Below are 15,879 nucleotides of genomic sequence, written 5' to 3' on the forward strand. Positions count from 1 at the left end.
TCAAACTCCTAGCTTGCATCAATATACGATGGATATTTCAGTGTCAAAGTGGACAAGTCAACTTTGTAATCTCGACGCAAGGCCGTACGGTAGCATCTGTGAGGTGTGCGACTGTTTAGTGCCTCCTAAAATCAGGGCCCTCTAAATCGTAATTATATGAAATATTAAAATACTTAATTAATAGCATAACTAGAATGCTAAATCCCAAAATATCATAACTATGGTCGAGAACTAAAATTAGAAGGGCATGATAGGCCAACATAAGCTAAATTAGCTTAACAATGTTTTGCGAGTCGTCGTGATTGGCTGTCTATGTGTCTTCCGCCATTCTCTACCTGTCGATTGCGATAATAATACCGTGGGATATGCATGGCTATCAATTTTAGGCTTCATTATGTATTTCTCTCACTATGGCCTCCCATTCCTAGCCACGGCGCAATACCCCGTTTATTGTTATTATATGATTTTATTTTCGGTTTATGTTTGGCATATGGCACCCATTCGGGCCTATTTGTTTTCAGAGACTTATTCCAAGTCCCTATCACATCAGATGTTTGGACATTAATTTGGAGTATCAAAGATACACTAATTACAAAACTCATTCCATAACCTTGGACTAATTCGCGAGACGAATCTTTTAAGTCTAATTACGCCATGATTTTGACAATGTGATGCTACAGTAAACTTTTGATAATTATGGATTAATTAGGCTTAAAAAATTCGTCTCGCGGATTAGCTCTCATTTATGAAATTAGTTTTTTTATTAGTCTATGTTTAATATTCTAAATTAGCGTCCAAACATCCGATGTGACATGGGCTAAAAAGTTTTAGCCCCATCTAAACACCCCCCAACTAGACATAGCAAATACTACCTATGGAGTTATTATCCCGAGCCTACTCGCACGAGCTGAACTGGCATATATAGTTGGATTACTATATGCAAAAGCTGCTCCGTACATACTAAAGTACTCCCTCCTTCCCTATATGTATAAATAAAAGTATATTTAACAATAAATTAAATGATAGAAAAAAACTTAAATTTTTTAATAAGACGAACGGTCAAATATTTTTTTAAAAAAATCAACGGCGTCAAACATTTTAGGATGGAGTGAGTACTTTCTTTCTAGGTCAAAAGAAAAAAACAAACCGGCCCTTTTCATGATCAAAATGCATCGCTAGTATACTTGGCTAGTAATCACGCCACGTCCTTGAGCTGGTGAGATGTTCCATTCCTGACAGTTGGGAGCTCGCGTCTAGGTCATCATTATTCAAAGAAGGTTCAACTAGATTGACGGAGCGTGGGGCTCCTCATCGGGAGACCGCGCAGGCCCCCCTTTGCCGGTTCGGCCGGGGGCGCTAAGTGAGGTTCTTCGCCCTCGATCTGAGGAACGTCCGCGAGAGAGGAAATGCACAAGACACGAGCGACGTAGACAGGTTCGGACCGCTGAGAAGCGTAACACCCTACTCCTGTGTTCTGGTGGATCTGTGCGTGAAGGAATCCAGAGAGCCGGAGAGCGAGCAAGAGTTCAGGGTCTAGAACCCATTCGCCAGAGTCTCAACCCCTCTTCCCTTTTTTTCTCTTCCCTCTCTCTCTCCTAGGCCTGGGCCTCCTTTTTATCTAGTCAGGGGTCACCACAAGGGCCTCTAGCTGGCTAAGAAAGGAAACATGCTTTTTACAATGAGGACTAGTCTATAGCCGGAAGTGACTTCTGACAAGCAGAGCACACGCCTCCTGCCCCCCTCGCCAGCTTTCCCGGTGGACGCCCATTTCAACATTCATTCAATGGCCAGCGACTTCCTTGCCATGCTTGCGCTGAAGCCTGGAATGGATCTGACCGGGACTGACATACCAACTCCAAGAGTTAGCACGCCGGCTCCGGCTAGGGACGAGAGCCAGGAAGCTCTCATCATTCCGACGGGACGGGGCGAGGCGTGTGACAGGCCGCCTGTTGCCACCTAACCCGCGATCTGACCGGTCTGTGACCGGTCATACACCGCGACCGGTCACAGACAGGATAAGTGTGCGCTGCGCCGCATTAAATGCGGTGTGGCGCGCTCGTCCAACCTGTTATAAATGCGGTTAGGTGAGCCCCGCTGTGCTCATCTAACCCACACACGTGGCGCCAAAACCACAGGGGGTCGGGGCGCCCCAGCCCTCGGGGCCGAAACGGGAGCGGCCCGACCCCTCGGGGGGACAGAGGGAGGGGTGGCCACGTCACCCTCGGGCCCTCAGGCCACGTGGGTGACCGCGGCTACCCAAGCCTCTAGTCACGATACCCCCGGCCCCATGTCACCGACATAGATATTGTCAAATTTGCCAAGGTTAATTATAGATTATTTTTACCTCCTAATTTGCAGCAATACAACGTTTTTACCTATTATTTCTGGCAAAAGCTCAAAGCTAGTTCAAACTTCAAAGGTATACCAACCGACAAATTTTAGGATTCTTCTAAAGCGAACAATATATATATATATACCAACTTTATACTCCTTTTTTCTGAATAAAAAGAATACCAGCTTAATTTGGCAGGAGATTTTCTCCTTTCCTTGGGATTAAAGCAAAGCACTATAATTATCTGCCTTTCAGTTTCATGCAACTTGGAGGCAGAGGAGAATTGGGAGAATAAAGTAAGCCACTAATTATTTTGATTAATTTATTAAAGTAGGGACTAGAGGGCTTTGCAGTTTACAACCTTTCACATCCCATGATCCCAAGCTCATGTTTTGCTGGATAAATAAAGCAAACTAATTCCATGTTACTATGTAATTCAGACCCACTTACATAATTATTATTTCTCGATGTGTATTGGACCACGTCATCTAGAAATTATTATTTCTCAATATGTATTGGACCATGTCATCTAGAAAATAAAAAGTATTGGATTATTGACATGCTTAATCACAATTCACAACCATTAATCTATAGTGCGCAATATTCGTTCTTCATCGAGCATTATATAAAAAAAAAACTTACTCCATCCAATAGTATAGGCCTCCTTCGAAACCAAAGTTTTTTTAAGGAATTTTGCAGGATCTGAATTAATTCATGTGAAAATTGAGTATTTCATTTTCTCATCTTAACTTAATTTGATTCTTTTTTGAAGTGTGCGTATACAAGAATTTATGCTGTGCGTCCACTAGTTAATTAAGTAAGCCTTTCTTCTCCCAGCAATAGTATGTGATCATGTCGTTTTCAAGTGGTATTGTCAAATATCATCGTGTAGCCCACACATTGACATAGCCAACCAGAGAGGGAGACTTAAAGCTCAGAGACAAATGATCTTAATCAAATAATTACTAACTATATGTCTAAAAAAAAATCTCTCACCGGCTACTTAGAGTGGGGATGAACTATGGCCATAATGATTCATAGAGTGCCACTTGTGGCAGAAATATCTTTGCAAACACTAATTAAAACTGTCACACATGCATCATGCATGTATGTACGCACATGTGTTTGGCGCCCCATCTTTCCTTTTCAAGGAAGAAACAATCAATGGATTATATTATTCTCCTACATGGATTTGTTCTGATTTCTTAGCACTAATGACACATCATTAGACCAGTGTTCTGATTCTGAAGGTGACATATGTAGGGCCTGTTTGGGGAGCTTAAGATTCTGAGAAGCAGCTGCTGAAAAGCTAGCTAGTGAGAATCTGGAGAAGCTGGGAAATCCAGCTTTGGCTTATAGTTCATTTTCTAGATTCTACAACTACAGATTCTCAAAATCTGGATAAAAAGTTGGACTGTTTGGGGGAGCTTCTGGCAACTGAAGATTTTAGAAGAAGCTGCAGCTGCTAGAAGCTCCCCAAACAGATCCGTAGTCTGCCAGAGCTCATCCACAAAGCACCACAATTAGCACAACAGAGTGAAAGCCAGAAGAGCCCATGACTCATCTTAGGTGGGCCATGAGATGGGCCGGCCCATGTGCATCCCTGCAACACGTGATGGGCCTCATGTGGGCTCAAAAGGCTAACTCTGGACATTATGAGGCCCAATTGGGGAGCTCCTCGGCCCATCAGGGCCCGATAGTGAACGCGATATATAAGAACACCTTCTCCCACGCGGCTCACTCCTCACCCTCCTCGCGAAAACCCTAACCCCGCCGCCGCCGCCGCTCTTCGCCACAAGGTAGGCGGCGCCGCCGTTGCTCTTCTTGTTCCTCCGCGTCAGTGCGCCGGCGGTCGCTAATCGTGCTGAGAACGCTTGTTTTCCTTGTTGCAGATCGTTTCGTCGCAGTCGGTGTTCCGGTCTTTTGAGCGCGGAGATGGCGTAAGTTCTTGCAACCAACTTCTTCTTGGCCTCTGCTAGTTCCATGTTTTTTCTCTCTCTATCCTCGTAGCATTTTGGATCTAGCCTGTTCTTGCTGTTGCTGCTGTTGGTAGAACACTGTTATTACTGTGTAATTGTTGCTGAGCCTTGGCTGCGCTACTGCTCGCTCAAGAATCGTTTGGTCTTATCATGTTTGAGTTGTCCTTGATTGGGGAAATTGTCATTTGGTTTCCATTTCGATGGGATCATTGAGTGAAAGGATGTGGGAGTCATGAGTGCGATTGCTCGGATTTCTGCTGTACTGGTATGGGGTCTTGGTGATTTAGAATTTGGCAGCTGGTAGTATAGTTGGTGGATTCGTTGTATGTGAGCCGTCTAGTTTAGCAAATACAATCATGATTCATATCAGATGATATGTGCCTGTTCTGTACTAGCACCAAGGAGTGTAGACGGTAAATTCACAGCCAGATTGAAAAAAAAAGCTCAATTGCTTATCAAACTATGTTTATATGGAATTGAATTATCCAACTTAATTGTCTTGTTTGCATCCAAGAAGTACTGAATTTGTACAGTGTCACCAGTAGTGAGAAACAATGCATTTTTTATATTATGGGTGCTCAATTCTTGTATAAATGTAACACCACGTACATGCCAAAGTATTTGGACCTCCATTATTGAAAGAGCAGTCAAATTAGAAGAGAACTAAAAATACCTTGTAAAGTGTATTACTAGTAATTGTTAATAGATCTTATGTGCATCTCGGTCTTTGAAACATTGATGTATTGTAGCGAGCCTATTCATTTTCGCTGAGATCTAAACACTTTTACAGGGAGGAGACCCCAGTTGAGACTCCAGCTGCCCCGGTTCTTGGGGAGCCCATGGATCTGATGACTGCTCTGCAGCTTGTGATGAAGAAGTCAAGTGCTCATGATGGGCTTGTGAAGGGTCTCCGTGAGGCTGCCAAGGCCATCGAGAAGCATGCTGCTCAGCTTTGTGTGCTTGCTGAGGACTGCGACCAACCTGATTATGTCAAGTTGGTTAAGGCTCTGTGTGCTGAGCACAACGTTCACCTTGTTACCGTGCCTAGTGCTAAGACTCTTGGCGAGTGGGCAGGGGTGAGTTACAGGATTCTTCTAAGTACTTTGTCAATTGTTTTTCTTGATATGTGTTAGTCTGCTGCCTATGTCCTAATAGCTATACCTTGTTAATTGTTGTCCTTTGTTTGTGTTAACTGGTGCCTATATGGCCATCACCCATCAGTGGCGGAGTCAGGATTTAAACATGGGAGGGGCCTAAGACTCTTGGAGGGGGCCGAATACACTGTCACTTAGCTTAATTACCTAACTACTTAAATGATTATGTGAAAAAAAATTGTTGGAGGGGGCCAGGCCACTGGCCATCCCTCTTGTCTCTGTCACTGAGGGCCATATAGGATGTAGGTTCAATTGATGAGTAGACATTCTTTCACCAGTGTTTAAAGGAGAATGTGCCTACTATATGTTAATATTGATATTCTTATACTCTGTTCTTTTCTATATGACGTTGGTTAGTTCATTTTTCAACTAACCACCGTCATATATTTAGGGATGGAGGTAGTATATTTGTTTTATTTGTGGGGAAACTTTGAACATTTCTGTTGGCACGTATATTTATGATTTATCATTGTCCACCTTCCTTTGTTCTGTGTATTTCTTTTAATTTACAGTTATATGAAAAGCCTTCTTGTCCTGGTTTTAACAATACATATTGTCATTTGCAGCTTTGCAAGATTGACTCTGAGGGCAAGGCAAGGAAGGTTGTGGGCTGCTCCTGCGTCGTTGTCAAGGTAACTAATCGATCCCTCACCTTAACACTTGGAATTATTCCTTTGAAGATGGCAATTTGTAATGTTTGGCTGTTCATTTTCATTTCCCAGGACTATGGTGAAGAGTCTGAGGGCCTTAACATAGTGCAGGACTATGTCAAATCGCACTAGATATAGCATTCTTATATCCAGAACGTGTGCTCGACATTCTGTACCTTTTGTTTTAATTTATGCTTGGTTCTAGGGCTTGCTAGGAGATAAGAATTCTTTTCAAGTGCGAGCCAGGGAGATATGAGCAAAATTTGAACCTCTGAATTTATGTTTACCGTGCTGAAAATCGTCTGCTTTTAATACAAATCATCATCCGAAGCTGAGGATCTGTTTGCCCATTTGTTGTGGTTTGTGTATGACTGCATTTGCTCGTGTCTTGTCCAATCTTTCAGGAATTCAATCTGTTGCTATGCTTTGTGGTTTGGTTTTGAATTTTAGTTGTGCTTTTGCTTAGTATTTGTTTAATTGTTTATGATATTTGTAGTGCATGCATTCTATTGAACCAGACAGTAAAAGGTGCCATTGGAGAAGGCTACATGCAGATTTTAATGCCCTTGGTATTGACAGCTTAATGTCGCGTGGCAGTCACATTTGTTAAGCTAAATTGGCATCCTAAGCACGATCTTTAATCCTGTTATTCGAACCTTATGAACCTAAACATGAACTTGAATATTATGTCCTTGGTTGCTATGTCACTGAAATTTGCATAGTGGTTACTGTAATTTGCTTAAAACCACAGGAACTTGGAGCATTCCAAGCCATTTTGTCAATGAAGTAATGTAATTAGTAGAATCCATGAACAATTATTTCTTCCTTTGTAGGTACACATTGCAAAACTCGAGGATTTTTGGGTCAATTTTTGCTTTGTTTCTCTCTCGCTTTCATTAGAACCGCGAGCATTGGCTTTCAGTATTATGCTACGTGCATTTTTTTTCCTTATTCTTCCAGCAATATAAGGAACATAAGAAAAATAATCACGAAACCAATCCTCAAGATCAAACAGAATGAGACATAGGGCGGCCATGGCAAAATATACACCCAAAACTGTAGTGGACAGTATTTTTCTCATCGCGTATTCCCTCCTCCCTAGACAAAAAAAAAAAAAGTGAGGCAAAGACATGAAACTTACTCCCGTATGTTCTTTCTCAAATAGATGTGTGCAGTCAAATTATAATTTGACTAGATGTGTAATTTAGATACATGAATAATAATGGGATAAGTCAAATTTTCGATAAGAAAAAAATATGTAAGGTTTATTTGGTACTCTCGGTGTCGATCTTATCCTAAAGTTTGTGCCTATAAATAAATAACAGTAATCTTTTCTTCTATCAAATAAATACGCAAAGCTTCTAAGTACTATTCTATTAAAAAATAAATACGCCAAGCTTCTAAGTGATGCATGATTGTGCTGTTTGATGGTCATATACACATGCATGCATACATGGTAACATGATCAAAATAACTATATATGGTGTGCTTGCTAGTACTTGGTGATAAATCCCATATACTTTCTAGAGAGAAAAAATCTAACAATTATCGATTAAAATAGCATTCACCCGTTGCAATGCATGGGTGTTTTTCTAGTAATATCTTATTTGGAAGAATTATTGGTTTATTTGATGTAGTATTTAATAGAGAAAATTTAACAAAATAACAAAAGGTTTTATGGTTAAATTAATAAAAGTTGTAGAAAACCTTGGTTATTATGGCATTGGCGTTTGCTTCTTCCATTTTTTAATTGATGATGTCGTTGAGTTTTAGACGTTGCGTCTAACCATTTGTCTTATTTAGTGTAAATAGAAAATAAATTTGTTATACTTAAACTACCTTTGATAATAAAAAATCACAATAAAAACAAATGATATTTAGACATTTTAATAAAACTAGTGAACAAACATGATGTCGAAAAATCAATATCACCATCTATTAAAACATGTAGGGTGTATATAACACCAATTATGTGGCCCTAATGCTTTATAAAACTGCAACTATTGGCACATATTTAATTTCCAAACAATACAATATATTGGCACATATTTACTTAATTAATGCTCATGTAATAAAGTGTCCACAATTAATATTTGAAATATTGATTTCTTCATGAAAATGATTTGGTGATCACCTGAGCTAGAGAAGGTGTAGAAGGCCGAAGGCTTCTCTGGTGAAGTGGTGAGTGATGAGCGATTCGCATAATTTATAGGGAAAAAATCTTTCTAATTTTCTACATTTAAAAAGTGAAAAGGAAACTTCGTGGCTAGAGGCAGCAAATATTTACTACCTTTCTTCCAAAATAAATTCATTTTTCATTGATTCGACACATGCCAATAAACCAAAAAGATTAAAATATCCCAAGGTTATCAAATTTCAATGCAACTATTTTCTACTTTATCTACTTTCAACATAATTATTCTCTTCTTTTATAAACTTCGACACAATGATTACTTAAAAATAAACTTATTTGAGGTGACAGCTTTAAATGCTTTTGAGAATACATAGAAGAGCTGAAGTTTCTTAGTCCAAACCGTTGAAGAACATCCCTCACAAATGCTCCTCTCTTTGCGACTGGATTGCTACAGCATCCTTTATCAACCTGTCGGTTTAAACGTCACAACAATTTATCAGCAGAGAAGGTTAAAATTATCAGCAGAGAGCATCTAAACTTAACAACAATATTTGAGCAATTAATTAATTAATTCTATCGAGAAATGGGTATCAAAAGGTATATGATCAATGAAATGCACATGATAGTATAGCGAAAGGGGTACGCCGCCTACACTTTCTTAATTATTTGACACGAAGTTGCTATTTGGTTGTCCAGTGTTATTTATACTATATAATTATTACTATTATTGTTGATTGCATCTGATTATGTGATTAATTAACTGCATATCGATATATCAAGGGAGAAAAAGAATATATAAATCACGATTTAAGAGGCTGGGTTGATCGATGACGAACTACATACGTACCAACCTGCCTGAAGATGGTGGAGAAGTACATATACCTTAATTTGATTGGGATATACTATGATACTATCTCCATCTTTTTAAATATGATGCAGTTTATCGTTTTCTCATACTTTTTCACAAACACTTTTTATTCAAATGCTTAGTTAAGCAAAGTTCTTTCAAAAATTTAAAACTACTTTAAGCATGCCTAGCTGCCTATTTGCAAAAAAAAATATTTTATGAAAGAGAATAATGTAACGAAAAAAAAATTCAATTACATCATTTATTAAAAAAGAGTTAATTACACCATTATAACTTTCATAGTTTTTAAATAAATCACTATTATTCATTTATTTGGAGTCATAGCATTACAATGTAATATATATTTAAAAAGTCACTACATAGCTTTTCAATGCATTGGGATTTATTTTTGGACCAAATTACCTATATCTTCGTCCCCTATCCATCCTCTTCTCTCTCCACTCATTCCTTCCCATTCTCTCTTGGATCTCAGTTTCCCTTGACCTAAGCTAACTAGGTCTCTTCTAGATCAAGAGAGAGATGGGACATAGGAGGAAGGGGAGTGGAGAGAGAAGGGGATCAGGGGAAGAAGATAGGAGAAATTTGGTAATAAATAAATAAATTTCGGTTTATGAAAAGGGTAAGTAGTGATATTTTAAATATGTGTTAAATTGTAGCGGTATGATTTTAAATAGATAAATAGTAGTGGCATACTTTAAATCTGTAAAATTAATAGTGGCATGAATCTAAATAACCCATTATAAAATGAGATATACTATATTCATATACCATATACCAAAAGATATGATAAAATCGTCGATCGATGGCTTGTACTGCCTCCATTTCAGGTTATAAGACTTTCTAGCATTGCCCATATTTCTATAGATATTAATGAATCTAGGGACACATATATGTCTAGATTCATTAACATATATATATATATATATATATATATATATATATATATATATATATATATATATATATATATATATATATATATATATATATATATATATATATATATATATATATATATATATATATATATATATATATATATATATATATATATATATATATATATATATATATATATATATGAATATGGACAATGCTAGAAAGTCTTATAATATGAAATGAAGGAAGTATGTACTCACTCAATCCTAAATATAAGGTGTAACTACCTCTAACGTAAAAACCAAGAAATAATTACTAAATACGATGTATGTATCCAATAAAATTATCTTGAGGGTGAAGGATTAAAAAAAACAAATTTAGAAGAAGATATGATAATTATTTTGATGTATAAATGCACGTCTTGTATTACCAAACATGAAGAATAATAGTTGCGTCTTACATTGTTATGTTTTCAGAAACACAGTACAAACGCGCAGACACTTATAACGCGTGGAGTAATAATCAATCAAGCTAGCTTGCATGAATATAATTGCATGTAAACTGCAGATCAAGCGGTAGAATTGAGACCCATGGATCTTTCAGCTAGCTCCATAAGGTGGTGGGCTAGATGACCTGAGTTTGAAGCCTCACCCATTTTAAATTATTTGATATTAGGTTATTCTTTAATATTCACGTTTTTTTAAGCGATAGTAATTTTAGGCCGGTGATGATCGAACTACGTTCTACGTACGTACGTACCAGCTGATGACCCGAGAGAGTGGCGAGACCGCGGAGAGGACCGGCCGCCGCCGGAGAGCAGCCGAGGGCGGCGAGGAGCCCGGCCGGCGGCGGCGGCGCTGGCCGGAGGGTGGCTGACGATTTGGGGATAATAAACCTCGTCCTCGTGAGCATGCAGCGTAGTAGCGCCATGATATGATCGATCCACTCCAAATCAAGATCGAGATCTAATTAATTAACAGGTCGACGAGAAGCTTATTTGTCTCGGAAATAACGCAAATAATGACAAGATCGATTATTATTGTGTCGTGTCGGCGACGTATAGGGTGATATTGATATTTGTTGACGGTTGAATTTTGAGCTAAGTTTTTCTTTTTTGAAAAAAAAATCAAATTTGTGCAAAGACCGGTCAGTCCAAAGTATGCTAGGACCGAACACTAATAGAACACTCGATTACTAACCCCACCACATAGTTACTACTACCTCCGTACTAAAATAAGTACACCCGTGGATATCCGTGTCCAACGTTTGACGTACCATTCATATATCTTATTTGAAAATTATATTCACCACTCGGCATCCTAGCTACAACCAAAATCACAAGAATTAATAAATCATAGACTATCACAGATCTAACCGAACATCTCCTAGAATCGTCACACGCAGAATTGAGCAGTAAAACAAATTATGGAATCAATCATGCAGTAGACAGGGGCACATGACGAACCAGCAGTAAGTACCAAGGTTCACCTTAATTTGGGTGATGCAACAGATGTAATCGTCGTCGATGGCGCAACGCAAAGCGACGCGAGAGAGAGAGAGGAGAGATCAACAAGGCTGGTGTATAGTACTCCCTCCATTTTTAATGTATGACGTCGTTGACTTTTTATCCAACGTTTAATCATTTATCTTATTCAAAAAATTTATGTAACTATCATTTATTTTATTGTGACTTGATTCATCATTAAATATTCTTTAAGCATGACATAAATATTCTCATATTTGCACAAAAATTTTAAATAAAACGAATGGTCAAATGTTAGCCAAAAAGTCACCGGAGTAATACATTAAAATACGGAGGGAGTACGTGTTTCTGTCGATCGATTGGTACGTAAAATCAACGTACACTCCGATGGGATGGCAACAAAGGAAATTAAATGTTGTGGGAACTTTTTTTTTAAAATAACACGAGCTCACAACACTTGCATATATAATCATCCTATAAACACATCCGCACACATTCTATCTCTATAAACACTTTTGATGGGATGGCAATAAAAAAAATTAATGTTGTGTATACTTGGCAATAAAGAAAACTAATGTTGTGTGTTTTTTAGAAACAAATTACAAATGCATACGCTCCAACATATGCACAATCACCTTATGACGTACGCGCGCACAACTTACCCTTATGACCTTATGAGAACCTTCGAAAGGCCGAGCCAACATATTTTGAGATTAGGATAAACTCATCACTACCTTAAAAAGAATAATTAGCCGTATATATGAGCATCCTTCTCAAGTCTAGGACTTGAACTCTAGTGAGCAGGTTCCACCACATAACAAGTTCGTGCATTGCCAACATAATAATTTACTTTTTTTATTACCAAATCAATTAAGACCTTATCAGCTTGGACCCTGTGAAAAAAAGACCTAACATACACCCTTCCCTCCTAACAGAACCACATTTCAGCCACCTACCCCTCTCCTTTTCCCATCCTCCCCCTCTCTCGTGCATTCCTTCCTCGGGCAAATCAAATCAAAGAGGAACGAATGACTCCCATCTAGACATTGCCCCTCCCTATCTCGCTTCCACCGCTTCCTTCTTCAGTTGCTGCTGTTGTCCATCCCTATCTCGCCGTCGTCGTTCCCCTCCTCTCTCTTTCTCTCTCTCTCCCCTCCAATTGATCTGGTGACGATGAGCATGATAGACGTAGATTGAGAACAAACTCGATTGTGGCATGCGATGGTGGGGGGCTGGACAGCAAGAAGGCGAAGATGACAAGGAGGGCACTTATGGACCAAGATCTGGAGTGGTCGAGGTCATTGCATTGTCACCTAGCTTGTTTCTTGCCCACCTAGGCGGCGGTAAGGTGAATGCAGCGGTGGCGCTAGGAAGATAGACCCCACTTATTTCCTCTTTGTGCTTCCTCTTTGGCCGCTAGTGCCCGAGGAAACACCAGGAAGTGTGTATGTGGGGGTGGGTGTTGGGGGTGCAAGGGTCGCACCGCGTCACGGGTGGGGGTCCTTTATTAATGAACAGTCAAGGTGGAGTTAGAAAAAAAAAGCTGGCTTCCTATCCCGTCATCACAATGGCCAAATTCCCATAAACGTTGTTAAATTACCAAGTGATAACGGAAAGTGTATGATATAATACGAGCTAATCAAAATTTCTCTGTAAACTAATCCGTTGCACTTAGGTATTCCGTTTTCAACAAGTAACGGAACAACCTATATTATTGGAGATCAGAAAAAGACTATAGGAGACTATAAAATAACCAACTACATTATCATCAACTTGACAATCACCTACAATGTTTTTGAAACCGTGGGTTTATTACTTAATCACTGTTGGTAAAAAGTTGTATATCTTGTAACGGGGTATGGTGTGTATATATGTGTATGTTTATAGATGTGAACTTATACATGTTGTGAGCGCCTATATTTATACTGTGTTTCTCAAAACAAAAATGTAGATTGCTGGAATAATCCACTACTCCCCGGCCTGTATACATAATTATTTTGATCCTATGTGCATGCATGGTTGCACAATGTAAAACTTGTTCTACTAAAAGTTTCTAAGTTTTTGTTGGCTTCAGCTTCTTCTTGCTCTCTTCAGAATCATCAGCATGATCATCTTCTAGGCTCTTTTGCCGTCGTTCCTTTTGCATTTCTACCATTGCTTGAAGTAGAGCCAGTAGAAACAACAAAACAAAAGCTTGGGCAAGCTTCTCTAGCTGGGCCTCAAAGTGGGGCTTCATAATGCATCCGACGACGGCGACGACAGCAACCAAACCCAGCATTGCAGAGACATTCAGTATCATCTCACGTGTTTCTTCATGCCTTCAATTCAAAAAAAAAAAAGACAGACGCAAATTAATTACTAGTACAAGTGCATATACACTCTAAATAAATTATCTGTAATTTTTCTCAGTTGTGAGGACTGGAATTTAAATTTTTTTCCTTAAACTTTAGTTGTCTACATACCGGATTAATTTCTATTTATTACTAGAAAAATTAATTAACAATTCGAGTGACTACTTAATTCTTCCTCAGAACACAAAACATGCAAGTTGCTCTAAAGTATGTTAATTCTATAGTCATGTTAGTTTCCTGTTTCACGGCCGTTCCTTTCATGTCGATGATCAGGTGTAGATGATGCTTGCATTGTTTTTTTCAACTCCATTTGAATAGTTACTAGTATTGTCTTTTTTCATTGTATTCATCTTATATATATATATATATATATATATATATATATATATATATATATATATATATATATATATAATTCTTTAAAAGTAAATGTAACAATGTTTATAAGTGACGTAAACACATATTATAAGTAACTATATATAATGTGTAGATGGGGTAGTTACATATATATAAACATTTGCTTGAAGTAAACGTGCAAATTAAGTGTCACCCTCAATTTTCATCTTAATTTGAATAGTGAAAAAAAAAACTTGTTACCTCCAGGTTTGGATAATTTTGTCCCTAAATCGACGCAGTAGTGTATTCGCATGCCTTCGTTGTTGTGGAGAAGTAGAGCTGCAGTAGGCATTTTTCTGTGCTGATGATAATCCAAACCGTCCAATAATCTGCAGTACGTGGCATGCATTACATATATTTAAATATGTTAATTAATTCGATCTGGATTAATCAAAATTAACATATCTCTATCTCTACTACTTAAAACATAAGAGGTGCTTCCATTGTCCGTCAAAAAAATCGGGCGAAAAAAACCAAATTTATCCGATCTAAAAAACTGAGCGAAAGAAAACGTCCAGAAAAAAGAGGCAAAAAAACCGGCGAAAAAAAACCAAAATTGTCCGATAAAAAAACCGGGCAAAAGAAAACGTGCGAAAAAAAGAAAAACTAAATCTGCAAATCTGTCCTATCCAGAAAAAGGGGCGAGAAAAGACCGGCGAAAAAAACTAAAATTGTCCGATCCAAAAAAACCGGGCGGAAGAAAACGTGCGAAAAAAGAAAAGAAAAACCAAATATGACGCGGTAAAAGAAAAATCGGGGAAAAAATGAATTTGTCTGATTCCCAAAAATAATTGTCCGATCAAAAAAACGGATGAAAGAAAAAAAAAGCGAAAAAAATAATAAAAAAAAGTTCGACTCCTATCCGATTCCCTCTCAAAAACGGAAAAAAAAGTTCGATATAGATCCGATTCCCCCTTAAAAACGAAAAATAAAAGACGCCACTCCTTTTGAGTTCGATATACCCGCCACCACTCTTTCATTCTATACCGTGATATCTCACACATTTTGGTGAAACAAAATGATGTGCCAGATTGAAAATATGTTTAAAAAACGGAACCTATAGGTCAAGAGCATTCCATTTTTATATGATTTTAATTTTTGGGTTTGTACTTTTGCATTTGAGTTACTGTAACTTTTATATTTACATTTGAGTCCCTATAATTTTGCAATAAGGTACTTGACATCGTTTTTGTTAAAAGTAATAATAAAAGAGAGAACAAAAGGAGAAAGGTGCATAAAAAGAAAAAGAAAAGCTGCAAAAAAAAGAAAAACAACAATTCCCCTAAGTGGCGAAAAAAAACCATAGATCCGAACGGAAAAAAATCGATTCCTATAAAAGGCAAAAAAAAAAGTGGTGACAAAAATATTAGATTCGATTCCTTTAAAAACGGGAAAAAGTCTGATTCCTATAAACGCAAAAAAAAAGGAAAAAAACATCTTAAAAAGTTCGTCCGATTCCCTAAGAAAGTGGCGAAAAAAATAGTTCTAAAAAATAAAAAGCTGGTTCATATAAAATAAATAATGCACACAAGAAAAAAAATGAAAAGGACAAAACAAAGTCTGATTTCTAATCAATATATATCTCCTCTATCTCTAATATAACCTAACTATTTAAAAAGAGAAAATGCACGAGAAAATAAAAACGATTCAAAA

At 37.9% G+C, this 15,879-nt stretch overlaps 1 protein-coding gene across 1 annotated transcript; it reads left to right on the top strand.

Annotated features, from left to right (window-relative positions):
- Positions 1-4,078: 4,078 nt before the first annotated feature.
- LOC4342408 (small ribosomal subunit protein eS12) lies at positions 4,079-6,465 on the top strand. Its single transcript, XM_015789168.3, has 5 exons — positions 4,079-4,131; positions 4,225-4,272; positions 5,102-5,387; positions 6,032-6,097; positions 6,188-6,465. Exons 2-5 carry the CDS (start codon positions 4,268-4,270, stop codon positions 6,245-6,247), a joined length of 417 nt encoding a protein of 138 aa, XP_015644654.1. The 5' UTR covers positions 4,079-4,131; positions 4,225-4,267; the 3' UTR covers positions 6,248-6,465.
- The last annotated feature ends 9,414 nt before the right edge of the window (positions 6,466-15,879 follow it).

The sequence above is a fragment of the Oryza sativa genome, chromosome 7, assembly GCF_034140825.1.
Source record: "Oryza sativa Japonica Group chromosome 7, ASM3414082v1".
NCBI lineage: Eukaryota > Viridiplantae > Streptophyta > Magnoliopsida > Poales > Poaceae > Oryza > Oryza sativa.